The 21,115-nt window shown below is 48.6% G+C and overlaps 1 protein-coding gene; it reads left to right on the plus strand.

The window, feature by feature from the left end:
- Window positions 1–96: 96 nt before the first annotated feature.
- GSTUM_00008820001 (uncharacterized protein) lies at window positions 97–19,248 on the plus strand (the record flags this gene model as incomplete). XM_002840290.2 has 6 exons in its annotated part: window positions 97–149; window positions 16,979–17,242; window positions 17,303–17,766; window positions 17,822–18,135; window positions 18,187–19,009; window positions 19,075–19,248. 5 exons carry the CDS (start codon window positions 97–99, stop codon window positions 18,946–18,948), a joined length of 1,857 nt encoding a protein of 618 aa, XP_002840336.1. The 3' UTR covers window positions 18,949–19,009; window positions 19,075–19,248.
- Between the last annotated feature and the right edge of the window lie 1,867 nt (window positions 19,249–21,115).

Here is a 21,115-nt window from a genome sequence, read left to right on the forward strand (position 1 = left end):
GGGTTCATTTCACGTGGCTTCAAAGCATTCGAGAACCATTCTAGAGGAAGTATGATATCATAGATAGAAAAAAAACATCAGAACTTTCATATTGTCATGTCGGAATATCCACAACGCCCACTTGAGGTTGTAAATGGAACGTATATGGGGTGAGCTGTCATGGATTATCACCCGCTAGCTACGGCAACGTCACTCATAGCATATCGCCTTCACATGCAGTATTATATGAGAACTAGAGCATCCTAATCCAGCACCAGGTTCTACACTCCCGATGGAGAAGGCAGGGCCAAATGATATTGGCACTTTAGTGGTTCGGTTTTCTCTAATCCTCAAGTGCTAGAGGCAGCAATAAGTAAATTAGGTATCTCACCCGAAATATTAGGATATCTATAATAATATTATTGTGGTGGGCGCCACACCTAAACCTATTACACCATGCAAAAATACAAACAAAGAGAGCTATCGTACAACACTGAGAGATCCCCACAAAAGAGATTCTGCCATGATACTATATGCTACATCCCAATCCAACTCCGTTTTATGATTAAGCAAAGGAATGAAGAAAGACAGGATTAGTAAACGGTAGGACCGATCGGAGAAAACTTCTAACCTTAAATCCCCAAACGCCAGAAAGAGAAAAGGGAGATATCAAAAAAGTGAATCTGCTCCGTATATCAGACTAAATGGCATAAATTCCGCATATTCGAAATATTTTCGGTACCAACTGCGATGTCCGCACGGCAATCTCATCGCTCGGGATGTCGAACGAGGGTCGTAGGAGAAGACATGTAGTAAGAATGGTTGTGTAAGGTGTCCGCTAATGTTCTAAAAGGGACACAGGGCCAGGTTCGAAGACGCCGAAAGAGGTCACACCCCAAGGGCTCCATGCCAAGCCGGGTGTTGCATTCCGGGCATCGAGTAACTTCACTATTCTTTCATGACTATTCTTGGTGGCCCACGAGAGCGGTGTTCGGCCCCGATTGTCCGGCCTATTGGGGCTAACGTCACCTCGCCCCAACAGTAGCATCACTACTCCGTCACACCCATTCCCAGCAGCCCACGAGATCGGTGTTCTGCCGCGATTGTCTGGCCTATCGGGGTTTGTATCGTTCCGCCCCAACAAGAGCCTCGCCGTTCTCTCATGTCCATTCTTGGCAGCCCATGAAAGCGGTGTTTCGTCCCATTTATCCGGCCTATTGGGGTTGATATCTTCCCGCCCCAACAATAGCTTCACTACTCCACCGTGCCCATTCTCGGCAGCCAGCGAGAGCGGTGTCCGGCCACAGTATGTTCCTGGTTTATCGGGGTTGACATCTACCCGCCGCAACAGTAGCCTTACCACTCCCACACGCCCATTCTCGGCAGCCCAAGCGAGTGGTGTTTTTCCGCGATCGTCTGGCTTATCGGGGCTGATATCTTCCCGTCCCAAGAGTAGTTTCACTACTCTGTCACGCCCATTTTTGGCAGCCAACGTGAGCGGCGTTTGGCCCCATCCGTCTGGCCTATCAGGATTAACATCTTGACGTCCCAACAGTAGCTTCACTACTCCATAATATCCATTCTCGGCAGCCAACGAGAGTGGTGCTTGGCCGCTATTGTCTGGCCTGTCAGGACTGACACCTTCCCGTCCTAACAGTAACTCCACTACTCCACCCCACCCATTCTCGGCAGCCAGCGAGAGCGGTGTCCGGCCGCAGTATGTTCCTGGTTTATCGGGGTTGACATCTACCCGCTCCAACAGTAGCCTCACTACTCCATCATGCCCATTCTCGGCAGCTAGCGAGAGGGGCGTTAAGCCTCGATTGTTTGGCCCATCAGGGTTGACGTCTGCCCACCCCAGCAATAGCTTCACTACCCCCTCACGCCCATTCCTGGCAGCTAATGAGAGCGGCGTTCGACCGCTATTGTCTGGCCTGTTAGGGTTGGAGTCTTCCCGTCCCAGCAGTAACTCCACTACTCCCTCATGACCGTTCTTGGCAGCCAACGAGAGCGGGGTTTGGCCACGATTGTCTGGCCTATCGGGGCTGACATCCCCCCGCCCCAAAAGTAACTCGACTACTCCACTATGCCCATTCTCGGCAGCCAACGAGAGCGGCGCCCGGCCACGGCATGTTCCTGGCCTATCGGGGTTGACATCTACTCGCCCCAACAGGAGCTTCACTACTCCCTCACGCCCGTTCTTGGCAGCCAAAGAGAGCGGTGTTTGGTCCCATCTGTCTGGCCTATCGGGGTTGATATCTTCCGATCCCAACAGCAGCCTCACTACTCGGTCATGTCCATTCTCGGCAGCCCATGAGAGCGGTGTTTTGTCCCATTTGTCTGGTCTATCGGGGTTGATATCTTCCCGCCTCAACAGTAACTTCACTACCCCCTCACATCCATTCTTGGCGGCCCACGAGAGCGGTGTTTGGTCCCATCTATCTGGCCTACCAGGGCTGATATCTCCCCGTTCTAGCATTAGCTTCACCACCCCGCCGTGCTCATTCTGGGCAGCCAACGAGAAAGGTGTTTGGTCCCATTTGTCTGGCCGCCCGGGGTTGATATCTTCCTGTCCTAGGAGTAGATTCACAACTACATCGTTCCCATTCTCGGCAGCCCATGAAAACGGTGTTTTTTCCCATTTATCTGGCTGATCGGGGTTGATATCTTCCCGTCCCAACAGTAGCTTCACCACTCCATAATACCCATTCTCGGCAGCCAGCGAGAACGGCGTTCGGCCACAATTGTCTGGCTTGTCAGGGTTAACACCCTTCCATCCTAATAGCAGCTTCACCACTCTGTCATGCCCATTCTTGGCAGCCCACGAGAGCGGGGTTCGGCCCCATTTGTCCAGCCTATCGGGGGTAACATCTTCTCGTGCCAATAGCAGCTTCACTACTCCATCATGTCCATTCCTAGTAGCCCACGAGAGTGGGGTTCGGCCACCATCGTCTGGGGTATCAGGGTTGATGTATCTCCTTCCAAATAATAGACTCATTACTCGTGGTGCTTTGCCCCACCGACGGCCTATGCTCCCAGGATTGACAAATAGCCGACCAAGAAATAACCTGACCACTCCTTCATGCCCGTTCCCAGCAGCCCATGAGAGTGCTGTTCGACCATATCGCGTGTCCGGTATATCGGGTTGAGTATGCTTCTGCCGCAAGAGCAATTTTACTAGTTCTTCGTGCCCATACCTCGCAGCCCACATGAGCGGCGTCATCCCTGCACTGTCTCTTTGGTTCACATCCCATCTTCCCATCTTCATCAAATCAACTGCAACTTTAGCAACGCCGAAATACGAAATACAGTGCAGTGCAGTTAATGGCTTGAGAGAATATATGAACCTAATAGGAAATAACTGGTTGATTGACTCCCAAAGTATTTTGGCAGATACGTGGTTATCATATTGATCAAGGAGCCCGAGCGCAAGGTATACTGAGCGATCTGAATGCTCCATTCGCATGTGGGTTCCCCAATACAAAGAGGAGTATTTTAGGAATGCTGTGCCTTGGGGGAAGCTGAGGGGACCGGCCGAAAAATTCCTGACACTCTGAGAGTTGAGATAAGTCAAACAGGTTTCTGATATTTTGGCGTGAGCTCTGTCAAACAAGTCGGCACGTCCGGAAAGATATTCTTTGAGGGTGAAATGGATCAACCTAATAGTAGAGGACCCTTTATCGACGGCAACAAGTCCTTGACAACAGCCTAACACTGTCCAGATTGAAGGAACATTGTTGGTACTAATGTCCGGTGATCCTATCTCGACCGCTAGAGCGTGGCATATCTCATCCACATCCAACGGCCGCTCCGAATGTGAAACCCACATGAGAGCAGCCATCCCGAGTCTTGATCTATCCCCTTCCTGCGCCTTTATCCGTCCTATGGTTGCATCGTATGCACCCCCCAAGCCCAAATCATTTGCCATTGCACCGAGCTTTTCTCGCCTCCGATAGATTGTCGTTTCCTGCAGAATCGCCCTGATGTTTAAAGATACTAGTAGGAATCTAAGCATAGATCTATTAGTTAATACCTTTAGGTATTTTGCCAGTGTCCCCGCTTCCCACTCACATTTCCGAAGCCCTCTCGGGAATACTCTTTATAATGTCCTCCTCCAAACTTTTGTCGATCGCATCCGGTGTTGTATCCTCCTTCAGTTTCGCTCGGAGGAATCTGATGATATCACCCTTCGCGGGTGTTACCGATACAACCGCTACCTTCCTGGCAAGGTGTTTCTCAACCTCACCCCGGATATGCAATCTCCCAGCCAGAAACATCCGAGTGCCTGGTGACTTCTGTAGGATTTGTTTCAGTGAATCAAGCAATTTTGCTCGATACCCAGCTACGCATTCGTCGAGCGCATCAATACATATGAAAGTGCGCCGTGAGGACGAGATATCCTGTAACATCTCTATAATTTCGGCGAGTCCCAGTTTCCGGCCCCCGATGACTTTTTTCTGCTCTCGGAAAGCCCGGACAATCTCTGGTGGGATATTCTCTAGCCCACCGACAATCTGTTTTAACAGGGAACCCAGGATGCTCGCTGGGTATTGTTCCTTCTGCGCGGCAAAGTCGAAGTAGAAGCACGCGACTGCATAATTTCGTCCCCTCACCCAATCGCATAACGTATCTATTACCAGGGAGCTAATATCGCAGTTTCTTAGTAAGTCTTTTGCTTCATGAAAGGTGTGTTTTCTCACCTGATGTAGGTCTTGCCGACCCCCGGAGCTCCGTAGCAAAACAAGGCTGAATTATCGGATTCACCACCGGGAACACCATCAAACCAATTCCGATATTCCTCGGTTCGAAAGAGCCAGTCCCCTACATATTCGACTCGGTGGGTTCTGATATCATCGTGCCGTATCTGGGGCTCCAGTGGTGATAACCACGCAAGAATCTCAGACCTCTCATCGGCAACACCAAAGTTGGTCACGTTACACACAGTATTAAAAGAGTTGGTATTAAAAGAGTTGTTATTAAGGGAGTTTTTACCGAAAGAGCTGCCATCTTCCTCGGAATTAGATTCTAACATTTTCCCTCTTTTTCTTCTTCGCTGTTTGGAAGGTTGTAGATTGGATGCGGAGGATGGGTTTGTGAGTACGGTAGAGTCAATTGATAGAGTTCTTGGGGCCGGGGGAAAGCGGGGTCACCGCTAGCTTATGGTAGGAGCTGGGATATGATAATTCAGCCTCACGCGAGAGTATTGGTGTTGCTTATTCCTCTTTTTTCTGTCAGTGGAGGGCCGAATGTCAGCCCCTTTTCGATGTGATTCCCTCCCTTGTCCAAAGAAGCAAAATATGGACGCCTTGGAGCGAGGCTCAATTATCCCAGTCCTTACGGTATCTTGGCGCTTTATTTGCGAACACCCGGTCCAACTAGCACGCCCGGAATACCATATATGCAGTACTGTGCAAAGATATGTGACATGCCGTACAGGTATTTGATCGTTAGTTGTGTACTGTATCTAACACCAAAACCGCCACCCCCTGCAGCTCTACAACACAAGCAGAGATTGGACAGCAAAATCCACTATTTGTTGAATAAAAGCTTCCGCTATAGTAGCAAATGTATCAAGGTTCAAAAAAAGATGAACTTCAGCTTTGCAGCTTATATGTGTTAGAAGGTTTCGAAGGACGGTGGATCGCTCTGGCCGATTCCGGAAGTTGGGAGACTGGTGGATGGACTGTTATAGAGCTTCAGTAATCCGAGGAGTACCTCCTCCAGATATGCCTTTCCTTTGTTATCGCAGTGTGTAGAGGTATGAGGACATGCATGAAAGCACAGAGAGATAAGTGCGGTGACCCACAGCTAGATGACGATTCTTTGATTGGGTTTTGTATATATATACTCTTGACCTTACCACCCGTTTGGGTTACAGTACGAGAGTGACAGGAGGAACGAAGTTGTTAACCATACCTTCTCTACCTTGCCACAAAGTGAGGGAATCCCAAGCAAATCTTCTCACTCTACCACTGCGCTGTCTGCCTACAGTCAATACCTAAAGAGGGAAAGGTGCCTTTTTATGAGACTTTCCATGCAACTATCATACTACTCTGGGCGCTCAAGCATAATTTCCGAAACTCTTCGATTATACCCGCGCTTATAGCAGGCTGCTCTCATATGTGTGAATATGATCAGTAGTAAAATGAGAGCCCCCAGATTCCCAGCTATAAAATTTGGACATATATTTCAATAATAACTCACCAGAGTGTTGACATGGGGGTCCTGGTTTTGGTTTCGCTGGGTTACTCGTACAATAGCCGACCAACGACAAGTTACTGTTGTCCAAGGACTATACTATTATAGCATTGGAACTGTAGTTGTTAGTCTGGTTTCAGAACCCTATCTGCGTTGATCTCCGCCCAAACCACTAACATGTTTAGAGTGGCATATAGTACCGGAAACTAAGACGGCCCGATCGGAACCCGGGTAAGCCACCGCATGTGGGCCGTTCAAAAAGTAAAACCAGTAGACACCGGGCTCCCTAAACATATGCCCACAAAACGCAACACCAATCCAGAGCCGCTACGGCGCAACAGGAACTACTAGAGTATCTGAGTGATCGCCGGCGTCACTGACAGTATTGGAAATTGAGGAAGACGGACAGGATAAAACAGGTTGTAGTTGCAACAGTAATGACTGAGAGGTGGATTTTACGTAGTGGATAGAGTTGGCTCTGATGGTAATAAGGGAACTTTGTATTGTATGTGTGTGAACAATAGAGAAAGAGGAGTGAGGAGAGTTTCATACAAGAGTTGTGGAGTGGAGTTGGTTGACTTCTTGAGAAAGAAAGAAAAGAAAGGAAGGAAAATAGGGAGGTGAAAACTTTTCACTGCTTACGCGTCCTCATATGAGAGGTACGCACACCACCGTAGTCTCCAGCTACGGGTACTTAACTGCCATTTTCAACAGACAGCGAGTCCACCCTATCGAGTGATACTCTGTGAACCCAAGCTCGGGCTTCAAACGAACCCCGGTTCTCGGTCCGAATGAAAGTGATGACGCTCCGGTATACTACCTTTATAGCCCAGAATACTATACTATATTCCGGTTCCCGTTTTCTCCAGCCTCCGCCTCCATCCCCATCCCCATCCCCTATGGTACACATCCTGCGCCCCGGAAACTCGCCTCGAACCCCGCCCGGCCCAACAGAGTACATATGCGAAACGTCTACAGCCTCCGCTCCTTCTCCAGCGGCCACGTTGGTGAGTCACACACAACCGACCGCCCGCTTTTGGAAGCCCGACCCTGATTTCCTCATCCCCGCCAGCCGTTTCCAGGAGCGTGCGATCACCTGCAATGCTCGTGAACAACCGCTCGCTTGCAAGGACGTTGAGACCCCTGCTAGCGCCTTGAGCGGCAAGTATGGGAAGGTTATTGACCGGGTCGGAAAGGTTGGTGGGAAGGGTATCGTGATTAAAATTAATGCTGGGCCCAGGTCGGGCCCCGAGGCCCCCCACAGGTAAGGGGAGTCCTTGATTCGACTCCATGGGCTGTTTTCCCCTACTTTTATGCTGCCTATACTTGTCATGCATAAGGTATCCTTTCCTGTATCCAAGTCCCTTCGCAAGAAGCCGGTAGAGATCCGGGAGAACAGTGCTGGTTATCGCCACAATGCCGAAGGGTTCATTCCTCGCCTGTTTTCATACTTGAGTGCCGGTATATCATAATTATAAGGGCTAGTCCCACTACCTGATTCTATAGACCCTATTGAGTTTAACACAGTTCCAACTCTTAGGGGGGTGTTTGGCGTGCAGATGATTCGATTTCAAATTGTAATTTGCAATTCATGGTTTGGAACTGACCAGCAATGCTCAAAACATACTTGTATTTACATAATCTTCTTTGTGCGTTGTGATCGGTCGGTTCCAAATCGTGACTCGAAATAAAATCGGGCGCGCACCAAACACCCCCTTACTATCCATGCCGTTCCCCATCCTCACAATCACGACCTTGTAGGGTGTTCCTGATATCTGTTGGTCCGTATCTTATAATTATTATAGAATGGTGTCACAAAGTTGAACCCAAAATCAGACCCGCAAATGAAACCTGGATCAGATGATCCCGGGGCTGTTTCGTTCCATGTGGCTCTAAGGAATTCATTAATCGGCTTTAATAAAAAACCAAAATAAATAAAAGGAAGGAAACGCCCAGGGGGTCCGCCGCCATAGATCATCACCTGCTGGCTATTACGGCGTCTCCTATAACTTATTACCTTTATATACGGCATAAACGCTAGAGCATCCTAATATAGCGCCAGATTCTACACTCCCTAATGGAGATGTGACGGGATAGGTTGGGTAACCGGAAACTAGATCCTGGGTCAGGACTGGAGAAGGTCCAAGATACGCTGTCGATAGGACTGAGCTGCAAGAATGCTGGAAGGTCGACGCTATTGTAGGACAGGAGCAGGAGCAGGAAGGGAACCAATACTTGGGAGGAAAAGAATGTTGATTCTTGTTAGTGTTCCCAACGGGCCAGGTAGGCCAGGCCGAAGGAAAGCCGGGCCTGGCCTACGAGAATTCCCGCGGATCTAGCCTGGCCGGAGCCCATAGGCCTCGAAGTAACTGAGCCGGGCACGGCCCGGCCTACCTATAGGCTGTACAGGCTCTGTACTACCCGCCTTCTGGAGCTCGCTTAGCCAGACGTTTGCTCCCCTTTCGTTTCTAACTTCCGTCCAACGCGATTGCCTTCCCCCAAGCGTTCACCTGCCTAGCGAAATCTCTCTATGCGTTACTACTCGGTCCGGTAGTAGCACCTGTTCCAAATCATTTATTTCTAGTGGAAAGGACAAGTTAAAACCCCTGGAAAACTATAGGTAGTCATACACATTCTCGCGAGGGAACCAAATCTAAACCTCTTACAGGCTTCCTGGGAGGAAGGAAAAAAAACAATGAAAAATGAAAGAAACCAAATGCGAAGTGTTTGGAAACCTTTTCTAAATTTGACACCATGGTTTCCATGACAACAGTTTTTCAATGCCAAGGGTCCGGCCTATAGGCGCCCAACAGGCCTAATAGGCTTCAGTAGGCTGATGGAATTCGGCCTATATCAACCTAGGCCATTCCTCGGAGTGGCCTGACCCGTTAGGGACACTGCCCGCCGCCGGCTCCGCACCTTCCTACCCGGACAAAATTTTGTATATTTCGTCCGAGGTTTTTGCTTTCCGCAGGTCCTCCCGTTCCTTGTATCCCACGGAATCCAGGTTCCGGAAAGGAGAAATTTTTAATCCTTCCCCCGGGCGGGCATCCACTTGGTCCTCGTAGAGGTCATCCCTACCACTCGTAACAAACCCACAGTCCCCAATGGGGCACTCGAGGTTTTGGAGATGAGTCCTCAGAACATGAGCTCTACGTAAAATTGTTAACCACTAAACCAACACCAAAGCAATACTTATAAGAACTCAAATAATTGAACTTTGTGCTAGGGCGTTGGAGCTGCCTTTGCTAGTATTTCCGGAAACTTTTGCACCGCGCAAGTAAACATGTCGGGGTGTAGGAAACTTACTTGAGACCAGTGAACCCACGCGTCCAGTCCGTCCGTCCTAGGGTGCGGACGGGACGGACGGGCATCTTGGCGTCCGTCCAGACCAGTGCCTGGGACGCCCGGGACTACAGCACGCCAGGGTCCTGTAGGGCGCCCCGGACGATTTGGAACACTGCTTGAGACCCTCAAAAGTTTCCATTTTGGCAAGACAGGAGGAACCGGAGGAAAGGACCCGACAGTCAAAATATCCTTCTTCCGTGCTGGAGTGTGGGGGGTTGTCCCGACCAAGTGCCTCCTCGCTTCGTTGCTTTTTTTTTTCCCTTTGCGGTCGACCTCAGGCTCATCATTGGCACACCCCCGTGGGGATCCCGATCGACGAACAGGAGACCCGGACCCAGACCGTTGCCGAGCTGGCCCGCCGCCACCTCCACCTGCCCCGCCAGCACCGGGTCCAACGCCACCACTAGTTTGCTTAGGTACGAGCTCAGGGGTCTTTCGAAACATTTTGCCCTACTTTTTTTTGTTTGGGGGAGGGGGATTAGAGAGAGGGCTGGTGCACGAGTGAGGAATAGGAGTTTTTGTTGTATGATAGTGATGAGGTTTCAGTTGTGTGCGGAGGGGTGAGGGTTTGTGGTTCTTGTGAGGAGTGGGTGGGGGGGAGTTCATGAGTTGGGAGCAAACACCTCCATTGCGCGTACATGCCAAGGCCAATCCCGCACAAACGATCATTAACCTTAAATTCGACTTCATGTAAATGATTGCTTGTGCATTATTGGCCTTGGCACGTACTCGGGGGAGTCTCACTTAGGCTTATCATACTACCGTAGAATCTCAAAATAATTGAACCTTGTGCTATGTAGTCGAGAATTCCCTACTCTGGAAAAGGGGTAAAAAATACGGCAAGAAAAGAGCTGCTTATCCCCTCTGAGAGATACAAGAAAACAGAAAAAACACAAGACCTTACCAGAGGAGGCAACTCTAAGGCCATATTGCTCAAGGTTCAATTATTTGAGATTCTACGGTATTATCGGGGCTTGGGAGAATAACTACCAATATTGGAAATTCCAGCCCAGTATCTTTTCATTTCTCACGATAGATCACCCCGATACCAACCCGGCTATAACACTGCGCACCAGGTAACTAAGGGAACAACAATTCACCACGTCAACTATTGGTTTTTTTCTCCCCCCACTCAAAAAAAAGGATAAAAAAGCACAGAAATTCTTCCTTAAGGCAATTGGTAAGTCCTATGCAGCCCTTATCCTCCGCATTTAACCATAGGAATGAATTTATAAACCGCGATAATAGGGTTTCGACGACCATCAACCGCCATCTACCCACCCCAACATCCCCCAACTTCCTTCAGAAATCCAAAAATCCTCAAACCGTTAAGCTCACACTACCAACATACCCCTCAGTAACCTCCTCACGGCTACCTTTCCCCAAGTATTTGTTTCTATGATACCAGGAAACTTCTTGAAATAACATGACGAGTGACAAAGCATGATGGCTACCTCAAGAATAAAGCAAAGCAATTCTCATCCATTAAAAATCATGCTGGGCAAAGCGCATTTTCGAACGTGGATCCCGGAATTAAAAGTATTGGCTTTTTGACGCGCTATCCTAGCGAAACCAAAATTCCCAAAGCTATTCCGATTTGCACGATACTGCGGCGACCACGTGCGTGTCCTTTGTCTCGGTGGAGAAACCTGTAGCTCTCTGTAGCTTCCAGCAAGCAGGCCATATGCTCTCTTCACACCAATACGCTTCTTGAATGAATTCAGTGTATTCCTTGCTTTGGACTGCCCCGCCATATCAAAAATTTAAAGCCCCAGCCTTGGTTCCCATGTGATAGGTGAAACTATCTGTTGTCGCTGTTTAGACTTCCCGAAGGGTCCGATGTTACAGATTGCTCGTTTCCTGTTCACAAGAGTGTCTAGTATCCGTGCGATTCTTACGTCGAGTGACTCTTCGAGAATTGAAGTGGCAATGGAGCTAGCAAATTACCTACCTGGACCGAAAGATACTCTAGGAACTAGTCTACCGTCTGACGAGGGAAAAAAGCCTCAAATAAACAAAGACGAAGCTTGGATCACGTCTTTTTTTCTCTTTTCTTTCGGTGCAGGGTTATATGAACGTTAGACAATATATTTAAGTGTCTAAGATTAGGGAATAGGGATACATGAATCTCTCGTAGGAGGTACAAGAGGTTGCGTGAGGAGGCAAGAAACTCCAACCTCTGGCCTTGTTGAAATACAAAGGTATCGTGGGCACCCACAGTACATATCATACCTGTCACACTACTACTTACGCCCCTTTGACCTATTCATGTCCTATCACTAATCCCAACCACTAAACCTATTCCCACCACACCTGTTATCATACCATTACAGAAGGCAAGGGGAAACGTTATCGGCACTTCAGTGGTTAAGTAGTGGTTAAGTTCTCACTAATCCTCGAGAACTAGTGGTAATAAGTTGGTATTACATCCGAAATATTATGATATCTCTATAATGAACGCCACCCCTAAACTTATTACACCATGCAAAAACGCAAAAAAAAAAGAGCTATCCCACATGACTGAGAGATCCCCACAAAAGAGATTCTGCCATAATAATACTATATGCTACACCCCAATCCAACTCCGTTTCATGATTAAGCAAAGGGATGAAGAAAGACAGGAGTAGTAAACGGCAGCACTGATCGGAGAAATATTCTAGCTTTAAATCGCCAGACGCCAGAGGAGGGAAAGAAAATATCAAGGAATGTGCTCCGTATATCAATCTAGATGGCATAAATTCCCCATATTCACAAAACATTTTTGGTATCATACCAGCAACCGGCGATGCCCACACGGCAATCGTTGTAAAAGGGACATAACGCGAGATTAGAAGCCAAAAGTGGTTATACCTGAAGGGCCCTATACCACCCCAAGGCCTATAGCTCTCCGGGCCTCGAGTATTTTCACTTTTCCCTCATGCCTACTCCCCGTATCCCATGAGAGCGGTGTGTGACCCTAATTTTCTGGCCTATTGGGGTTAACATCGCCCCGTCCCAACAGTAGCGTCGCTGCTCTGTGATGCCCATCACCAGCAGCCCACGAGAGCGGTGTTCTGCCGCGATTGTCCCGGCTATCGGGGTTTGTATCTTCCCTCCCAACAGCAACTTCACTGTTCTCCCATGTTGTTCTTAGCAGCCCACAAAAGCGGCGCTATGTCCCATTTGTCCGGCCCATCGGGGTTGATGCCTTCCCATTTCAACAGTATCTTCATTGCTCCCTCATGCCCATTACCCGCAGCGCTCGAGAGCGGTATTCGGCTGCCATCGTCTGCCATATTGGGGTTGGCATGTCACCGCCTCAGTGGTAGCTTCATTGTTCGCAGGCGGCCAGGCAGGCCCGCAGATAGCCGGCAGATATACAGTCCGGCCAGGCCTTTCGAAAACCCGCGGGCATCATAGATACCTGGCGACACCGCCAGGCTTTCAGCATCTGCCATCGGTTTAGTAAATATTTTGTTAGTGTGTGGCAGACATCCTCAGATGCACGCTAGTATCTGCAAATATCTGAAGATGCCTGCAGATATCTGAAGATGCCCGCAGATACCTGAAGATGCCTGAATTTATATATAGATACTCGCTAATATCCATGCAATATCTGAAGATATCTGCAGTCGGCTCAGCTCCGGGATATGCGAATTGAAATCAAAAAAGGAATATTCCCATGTTCTCCAGCTCTGAGAGCAGCGCAGATGCTGAGAGATTTCCTATCACTCCATATATTACTAAAGTGTGCGTATATCACACGTGAACAAATATTATTCGGTTATGATTTCGTGCTATTTTCCCTGCCACATCAGTATCAGTACAACCGTAAAATATCTAACTATTTTCGCTATAGCCCCGCCTCCACTATATCTTTCTCCTAGTACCCTTCACCTTCACGATTCTGCATGGAAAACCATTTCTCCTCTTCTTGATTGCGATTTTCATGTTGGATGCAACTATTTAGACGAGAATGTGAGTGTATAGTGCATGGGATCTACACTAGGTGGTGCACAGAACGGTCATTCAACTCCTATGATATAGGTAATAGCGGTGAATATAGAAATATCACATGTGGGCACAGAGGCTGTTAACACATATGCTCGTTTGCCGCTCAATTGATACCAATTTATACAAATACCCCTAAAGCTCCCTAGAATTATAGCAGTCACATCGGATCACTCAGAAGCCTGCAGATATCCGCAGTCCAGCCAGGCCAGGCCAGATGAGACTGGGAAGCCGGACTGTGGCCTACAGTCCGGCCAGGTCGTGTCTCGGAGAAGCCCCGGCCGGACTGGCCGCTTGCGAACACTGGGTAGCTTCACTACTCCATTATGCCCACTCTTGGCAGTCACCAAGAGTGGTATTTGGCCCTATACGTTTGGCCCATCAGGGTTGATATCTCCCCGTACCAGGAATAGTTCCACCACTCCCTCCTGACCGCTCTCAGCAGTCAACGAAAGCGGTGTTTAGCCCCATCTGTCTAGCCTATCAGGGCTAATATCTTCCCGTCCAAGTAGTAACCTCAGTACTCCCTCATGCCCATTCTCAGCAGCCCATGGGAGAGGCGCCCGGCCGATATTATCAAGGATAGCCTATCGGGATTGACGTATTTCCTTCCAGACAGTATTCTCATTACCCGTGCTGTCTTGCCCTACCGGTGGCCTATGCTCCCAGGATTTCCGACAAACTGGGGACCAAGAAATAACCTAACCGCCCTTTCATACCCGCTCCCAGCAACACACAAGAGTGCCGTTCAGCCATGTTGCGTGTCCTACATATCAGGTTCAGCATGCTTCTATAGACTATAGTACTCCAACAGCAATTTTACTATTTCTTCACGCCCATATCTAGCAGCCCACATGAGTGGGGTCGCACCCATCCCATCTCTTTGGTTCACATCCCACTCTTTCATCCTCATCAAACCAATCGCCACTTCAGCAATGCCGAAATACAAAATGCAGTGTAGCGCAGAAAATTGAGTGTGAGAATTAGCATAGCTGGTGCGAAACCCCCCTTTGATTAACCACTAAAGCGCTTTGGCAGAAATGTGATTATCGTATCAATCAAGAAGCTTGAACGCAAGGTATCTTGAGTGATCTAAATTCTCCATTCGCATGTGGGTTCCCCAATATAAAGGAGAATACTCTAGGAAGGGCGTGTCTTGAGAGCCGCAAGAGGGGCTGGCTGAAATATCCCTGATGGTCCGGAAGCTGAGACAAGTCAAACAAGTTTCGGCCATTTTTGAGTGAGCTCTGTCAAACAGGTCGGCATTTCCGGAAAGATACTCTTTGAGGGTGGAATTGATCAGCCTAATAGTCGAGGACCCTTTATCGACGGCGACAAGTCCTTGACAACAGCTTAACACTGTCCAGACCGAAGGTATGTTTTTGGTATTGATATCCACTGAAAATATCTCGACCACTAGAGCGTGGCATATCTCATCCACATCCACCGACCACTCCGAATGTGAAATCCACATCAAAGCAGCCATCCCGAGTCTTGCTCTGCCCCCTTCCTGTGCTTTTATCCGTCCTATGGTTGCATCGTATGCATCCCCCAAGCTCAAACCATTTGCCATGGTACCGTGCTTTTCTCGCCTCCGATATATCGTCACTTCCTACAGTATTTCCTCGATGATTAGAGACACCAGTAGGAATCTAAACACATACCTATGAGCTAACAGTTTCGGATATTTTTGCTAGTTCCCCTGCCCCCCACTTACATCTCCGAAGCCCTCTCGGGAACACTCTTTATAATGTTCTCCCCCAAACTTCTGCCAATCGCGTCCAGTGCTGAATTCTCTTTCAGTCTCGCTCGGATGAATTTAATGATGTCATCCCCCGTGAGTACCATAAATACTATAAATACAACTACTATCATCCCAGCAAGATGTTTCTCCGCCTCACCCCAGATATGCAATCTCCCGGCCAGAAATATCCGGACGCCTGGGGATTTCCACAGAAATTGTTTCAGTGAATCAAGCAGCTTTGCCCGATACCCCGCCACACATTCGTCCAATGCATTGATACATACGAAAGCGCGCCATGAGGACGATATATCCTGTGACTTAACATACCCACAATCTCAGCGAGCCTTAGCCTTAGCCTTCGGCCCCAATGGCATTTTTCCCTTTTCAAAAAGCCCCAACAATTCTTACTGGGACACCTTCCAGTCTACCAACGATCTATTTTAGCAGGGAAGCCAGGAAGTTCTTTGGGGGTTGCTCCCCGAGACGATCGTAACGAACAGCCACAATGGTTGTCCGAAAGCATTGAAGTGGCGCAACATAGACCAGACCAATGTGTAAAAAAGGGTGAAAAATCAGGGCACGTGTGTCAATGGTGATGATTAAGCCAGATTGAAAAGTCTGAGATTTGGAACGGAATGTTCCGTTTGCACATGCAAATTCCCTGCGTTTCCGGGAACGCGGGGAAAGGTCGGGGCTGAGGCCAAGGGGATTTGGTTTTGCAACCGGTTACCGGTGCTGTACGAGTACTTTACTCGGTATTTGGTCATGACTCCCGCAAAATATGGGCTTGCGGAGGCACTCTTGACAAAGACGCGTGAGTACTCGTACTGCATTGATGCAGGTATGAAGCGGGCTATTGTTCGCTCCGCCGGGGTCCATTCCATACCGACTGCCATTAGTAGTGGCCCATGTATTTGTTTTTTCACATGAAAGGAACTGTGGTTGCGCTGTGCATGGGGTGTTGTACCTTCCAGATGAGATTCAGCAAGAGAAAGAGCAGAGCATCGGCGACATCCACCGCACGAGTACGAGTACTGCAGGAGTTGGCTGGAATCCAGGATCTCTCTGTTGGCGGGAGTGAGCCTGTTTCACTTCCACTCATTGTTTTCCTTTCCGTCATTCCATTCGTACGGGTAACATACAGTACGAGTACCGGGGCCGGTGGTCTACAGTATGTCTGCCCCAACTCGCGGCGTCATGGTCCCTAATTAGGGATGACATGATTGGTTGGCCCCACACCGGCTTTCCCTTACTTTGAAAGTGCCTCGGCTGTGTGATACACTGAAACAGCAATCAGCTGGTCCGCCGCTAACCACCCGGCCCTACAAAGTCTGATCTTCACCACTCCCCCTCTCTTCTCCCCTCCTTCTCCTCCTCTTCTTCCACCCTTCTCCCTGATTTTTGGGACAAGTTCTCTTACCGGGCATCCATACATCTTTTGTTTCCATCGTGAAAACAGGCAGTCTTTAAATACACAAATCTGTTCATGTCTAATATGAACAAAACTAATCAAAGGTATTAAGCGATATACTTTGGTAAAATAAATCAAGTATCAAAGTAATACTTAAAACAAAACAGAAAACAAAACCAAGTATCAAATCAATATTTAAAACAAAACATAAAACAAAACCAAGTATCAAACGATACTTAAAACAAACCAATAACTGAGTACCCTTACCAGTTACAAACAAGGTTTGTGGACCTCTCCGTTCGTGGTAGAATAAAGTTTAATAATAATTCCTCAGGTTTCTTTGGAGGAAACTCCACCAAAGCTACCTCGGGTATCAACGGTGCCCTCACCCGGACCCAGGTAGACTCAAACATTCAAGACAGTGTCCAGCAGTTTTACAACGATACCCTAAAGTCCGCACGTGATAAGGCAAGGCCAGACCTCATCAAGGTCCTCACTTACAAGTCTGCTGCGGCAGTCGAATGGTTACAAGATGTATTTGGTCTTGACCTCACACTCGTTTCTCGTCTTGGGTGTGTTTGCTTCTGCAGAGCTTTCGTGTGTTTGTTCTTGGGAATCTAATTGCTGCATAGTGGTCACTCCCAGCCCCGCACCCACCGTGGCCATGATGCCAAGTTCCCCGGTATGGCCATTACTTATGCGCTGATGCAGCGCCTTGAGGAGCTTGCGGAGAAGGAACCGGAGCGAGTCAAGATCATCAAGAAGGCTCGTGTTACAAAGCTCAACAAGGAGGGTAACAAGGTGACCGGTCTCGACTTTGAGTATGAGGGAAAGACTTATACCGAGAACGGACCTGTCATCCTCGCCACAGGTGGTTACGCTGCCGATTTCACGGATTCTTCTTTGTTGAAGAAGTATCGCTCTGATGTCTACGGGCTCGCTACTACCAACGGCACCCACGCCACTGGCGACGGGCAGAAGATGGTTATGGAAATTGGTGGTAACGGCATCGACCTTGACAAGGTGCAGGTGCACCCAACCGGTCTGGTGGATCCTAAGGATCCTGGATCCAAGTGGAAGTTCTTGGCTGCCGAGGGTAAGTTCTCAATCTTTCACCCACCCAGCATACCAGTCACTAAGATTCTTCGCAGCTCTTCGTGGTGAGGGCGGTCTTCTCCTTAATGCCGAGGGTAACCGCTTCTGTGATGAGCTCGGTCACAGAGATTACGTCTCTGGCGAGATGTTCAAGAACAAGTTCCCCATCAGACTTATCCTCAATAGCAAGTCCTCCAATGTCCTCGACTTCCACACAAGACATTACTCAGGCCGTGGTCTCATGAAGAAGATGACTGGCCAGGAACTAGCCAAGGAGATCGGTTGCGGCCCCCAGCACCTCCAGAAGGTATTCAAAGAATACAATGACATTGCCGACGGTAAGAAGAAGGATCCGTACGGAAAGAAATTTGTGAGTTTACCATGCTACGTCCAATTATGACACCAATCTAACAGCCTATAGTTCCATAACGGCCCCTTCGACGTCAACGACGACTTCTACGTCGCCCTCATGGAGCCCGTCCTTCACTTTACCATGGGTGGTGTTGAGATTGACGACAAAGCTCGCGTCTTGAACAGCGAGAAAAAGCCCTTCGACGGTCTCTTCGCCTGTGGTGAATTGGCAGGTGGTGTCCACGGGGCCAACCGTCTCGGTGGCTCCTCCCTCCTCGGATGCGTCGTCTACGGCCGTGTAGCCGGTGACTCTGCATCAGAGTATCTCTTCCAGCAAATCCTCACCGGTGCACCTTCCTCCGCCGCCGCCCGTCTGAACCAGATCTCACTCCATATCGACCCCAACAACCCCGGCAGACTCACCATCGAGTGGACCGACCGGGGCCCAAGCGAGGGCTCAGGCACTGATACATCCGGCCAGAGGCCAACACACTCTATATTCAAGGATAGTGCTAAGGGGTCCTCCCCCGGAACCGTGGAGAATTCCGCTGCCAAGAAAGAGTTCTCCATCCCTGAGAAGGAGTACACGATGGAGGAGGTTGCAAAGCACAACAAGAAGGAGGACGTGTGGGTTGTTGTTAAGGGTCTTGTCATGGACCTCAGCGGTTTCTTGGATGACCACCCCGGTGGTGTTCAGGCCATTGTAAACTTTGCCGGTAGAGATGCTACAGAGGAGTTTGCAATGTTGCACGATGATGAGGTCATCCCGAAGTATGCACCCGCGACAGTAATTGGAAGGGTGAAGGGTGTCACTCCTAAGTTGGACCTTTGAATTTGTCAACCTTTTCTTCCTATTCGGGTAGGCATTATGGTAGAGCTGTATATACGATGCAGTAATTTTGATTTTCGTGTTTTTTTCTTTTTGGATTAGTCTATAACAAAGCGGGATTGTTTATAGGGGGCTTTTTATCCTTTTAAAAAGCAATGAAAAAAAGCGAAGGTAAAGTGAAGCGCTTGATTTTACTTCCTTGCTATCGCTTACCACCCAAAGATACTTGTAGTATAAATCACAAACTATACTAGAAGCAGCTCCTTAACACGATATGTACACCGAAACCCTCATCCAAGTTAACTAGCACCCTACTATAACTCCCGAACCTCAGATCTTGACATGAACAAGTGAGCGATACTGCAACAGAAATAAGTAGAAACCACCAAATAAATCATTCCCCCCCCCAGGTACAATATGGCTAATAATTAGAATGACGCGAGTGAATGCAATTGCTTGCTGTAGTCTGGTGCCTGTGCTTTTGATAAATAAACGGGTGGATGAATACAGATAAAGCCGTACTCGAGTAGTCTTGCGTGGCGAATATCACGGTCCTATCATGTGTGGGTGGTGTAAGGTACCGGGGGGTGAAGTGGGATGATGCAAGGTGTGTGATGTGTGTTTTTGCTAGTGGTGTACAGATAGAAACCAGAGGGTGTGAGGGTATAGCTGTGCGCAGCGGCATCTATTTCAAGTTTTGTAAGATTCCAGGACTCGTCACCCCTCTACGATTTTATCACAATCATGATAATAATAACATAAATAATATATTATTATTATCATACCGTCCTTGCCAACCGAGTGATCGATCATGCCCACTAGTAGCGCTGTGAAGTGGACGATAGTTGCAAGAACTGTTTCAGGAAAGCACTCGTACTCCATTGAAATCCGAGTAGAGGGGGGGTTGGATGGGAATTCCTGTGGTATATACCTCGATTGGTACCAGTACATCATAAAATAAAACAGGAAAACCCTTCTCGCGAAGTCCATCGCAATGTCCCCACTTTAATTCTCTTCGGCACGGGTAAGTAAGTCTTTTGGATAAGGGCACCTTGAAAAGATAACCACGCCCTGTAAGGTACGCGGAGAGTTTCAATCAAATATATTATTCTAGCAACCCCCTTCTGTTCACCACACGGCGCAAAGAAAACAGTACCAACTCCGGGTTCCACGGGTGTCCATCCAAGGTAACGATTACCCCCCCAAGCCTATGAGCTTAGTCCACTCCTACCCTGGTAGCAATTGCTAGTGCCTACGACACAAAACAAACTGATAGCATCCCGCCAGGTGTGAGGCCAATAGGCGAGCGGAGGGGCTAGGCACAGAAAACCTCCGGGGAAAGCTGATGCCTCCCCGTGCCCCCACTGCCATGATCGATATACAACATCCCAGCGGGAAGCACTCCCGCCAAGCATGCCGCGATACGAGGACGCACGAGATACCGTTTATACATGTATAGAAGGAAAGGGCAGGGGAAGAAAAGAACTTAAAGTATCAAGTGGCCAGAATGATCAAGCAAGATATTACTAAGCCAACCCGAGTGATATTTTACGATGGTGTGTCGGAAAGTGGTTCCTTGGAAACTTCCCCTCCGCGCTGCCCGGCCGTTTTTTTTTTTCTCATCACGAATATGATAAATACAGGTAACTGCTCCCTCCAGAGCCTGCAAGTACGCATATCATCCCAGGTGGCTACTGGCAACCAAATAGTCCATCTTCCACGACGGTATTGACCGAACTCGGCATACAACACCCGTACTATCCCTTGGACTTTTGAGAGGGTGGAAAGTTTGTCCCGCAGGATCACTGGCAAGAGAGCCCGGCCACAGAAATTAACCCCCCTCTGAGTTCTGCACAAAATGACCGGACCAAACAGGCACCCCCACAACCTCAGAAAGATCTGGCGAAGGAATAGCACAATTCGACATGAAGACTCGCATAATTGAAGGCCAGGTTACAGAAACTTACGATGAGCAAAAGAGTTCTCGTGAAAAGGTCGAAAACAACTGCCAGGACGAGGAACCTGTTATGGGAAACTATTTCTGGCTGACCTCATTTACTTGCGAGTATGGACATTCCCAGTATTCAGCAGAACAAAAAATGTAGCAATCTTGTATGTTATATTCCCTGCAATTCTCATTCGACAGGTTATCGTTTGAAGAAGAAAAAGT

The sequence above is a fragment of the Tuber melanosporum genome (genome assembly GCF_000151645.1).
Source record: "Tuber melanosporum whole genome shotgun sequence assembly, scaffold_5, strain Mel28".
Classification (NCBI taxonomy): domain Eukaryota; kingdom Fungi; phylum Ascomycota; class Pezizomycetes; order Pezizales; family Tuberaceae; genus Tuber; species Tuber melanosporum.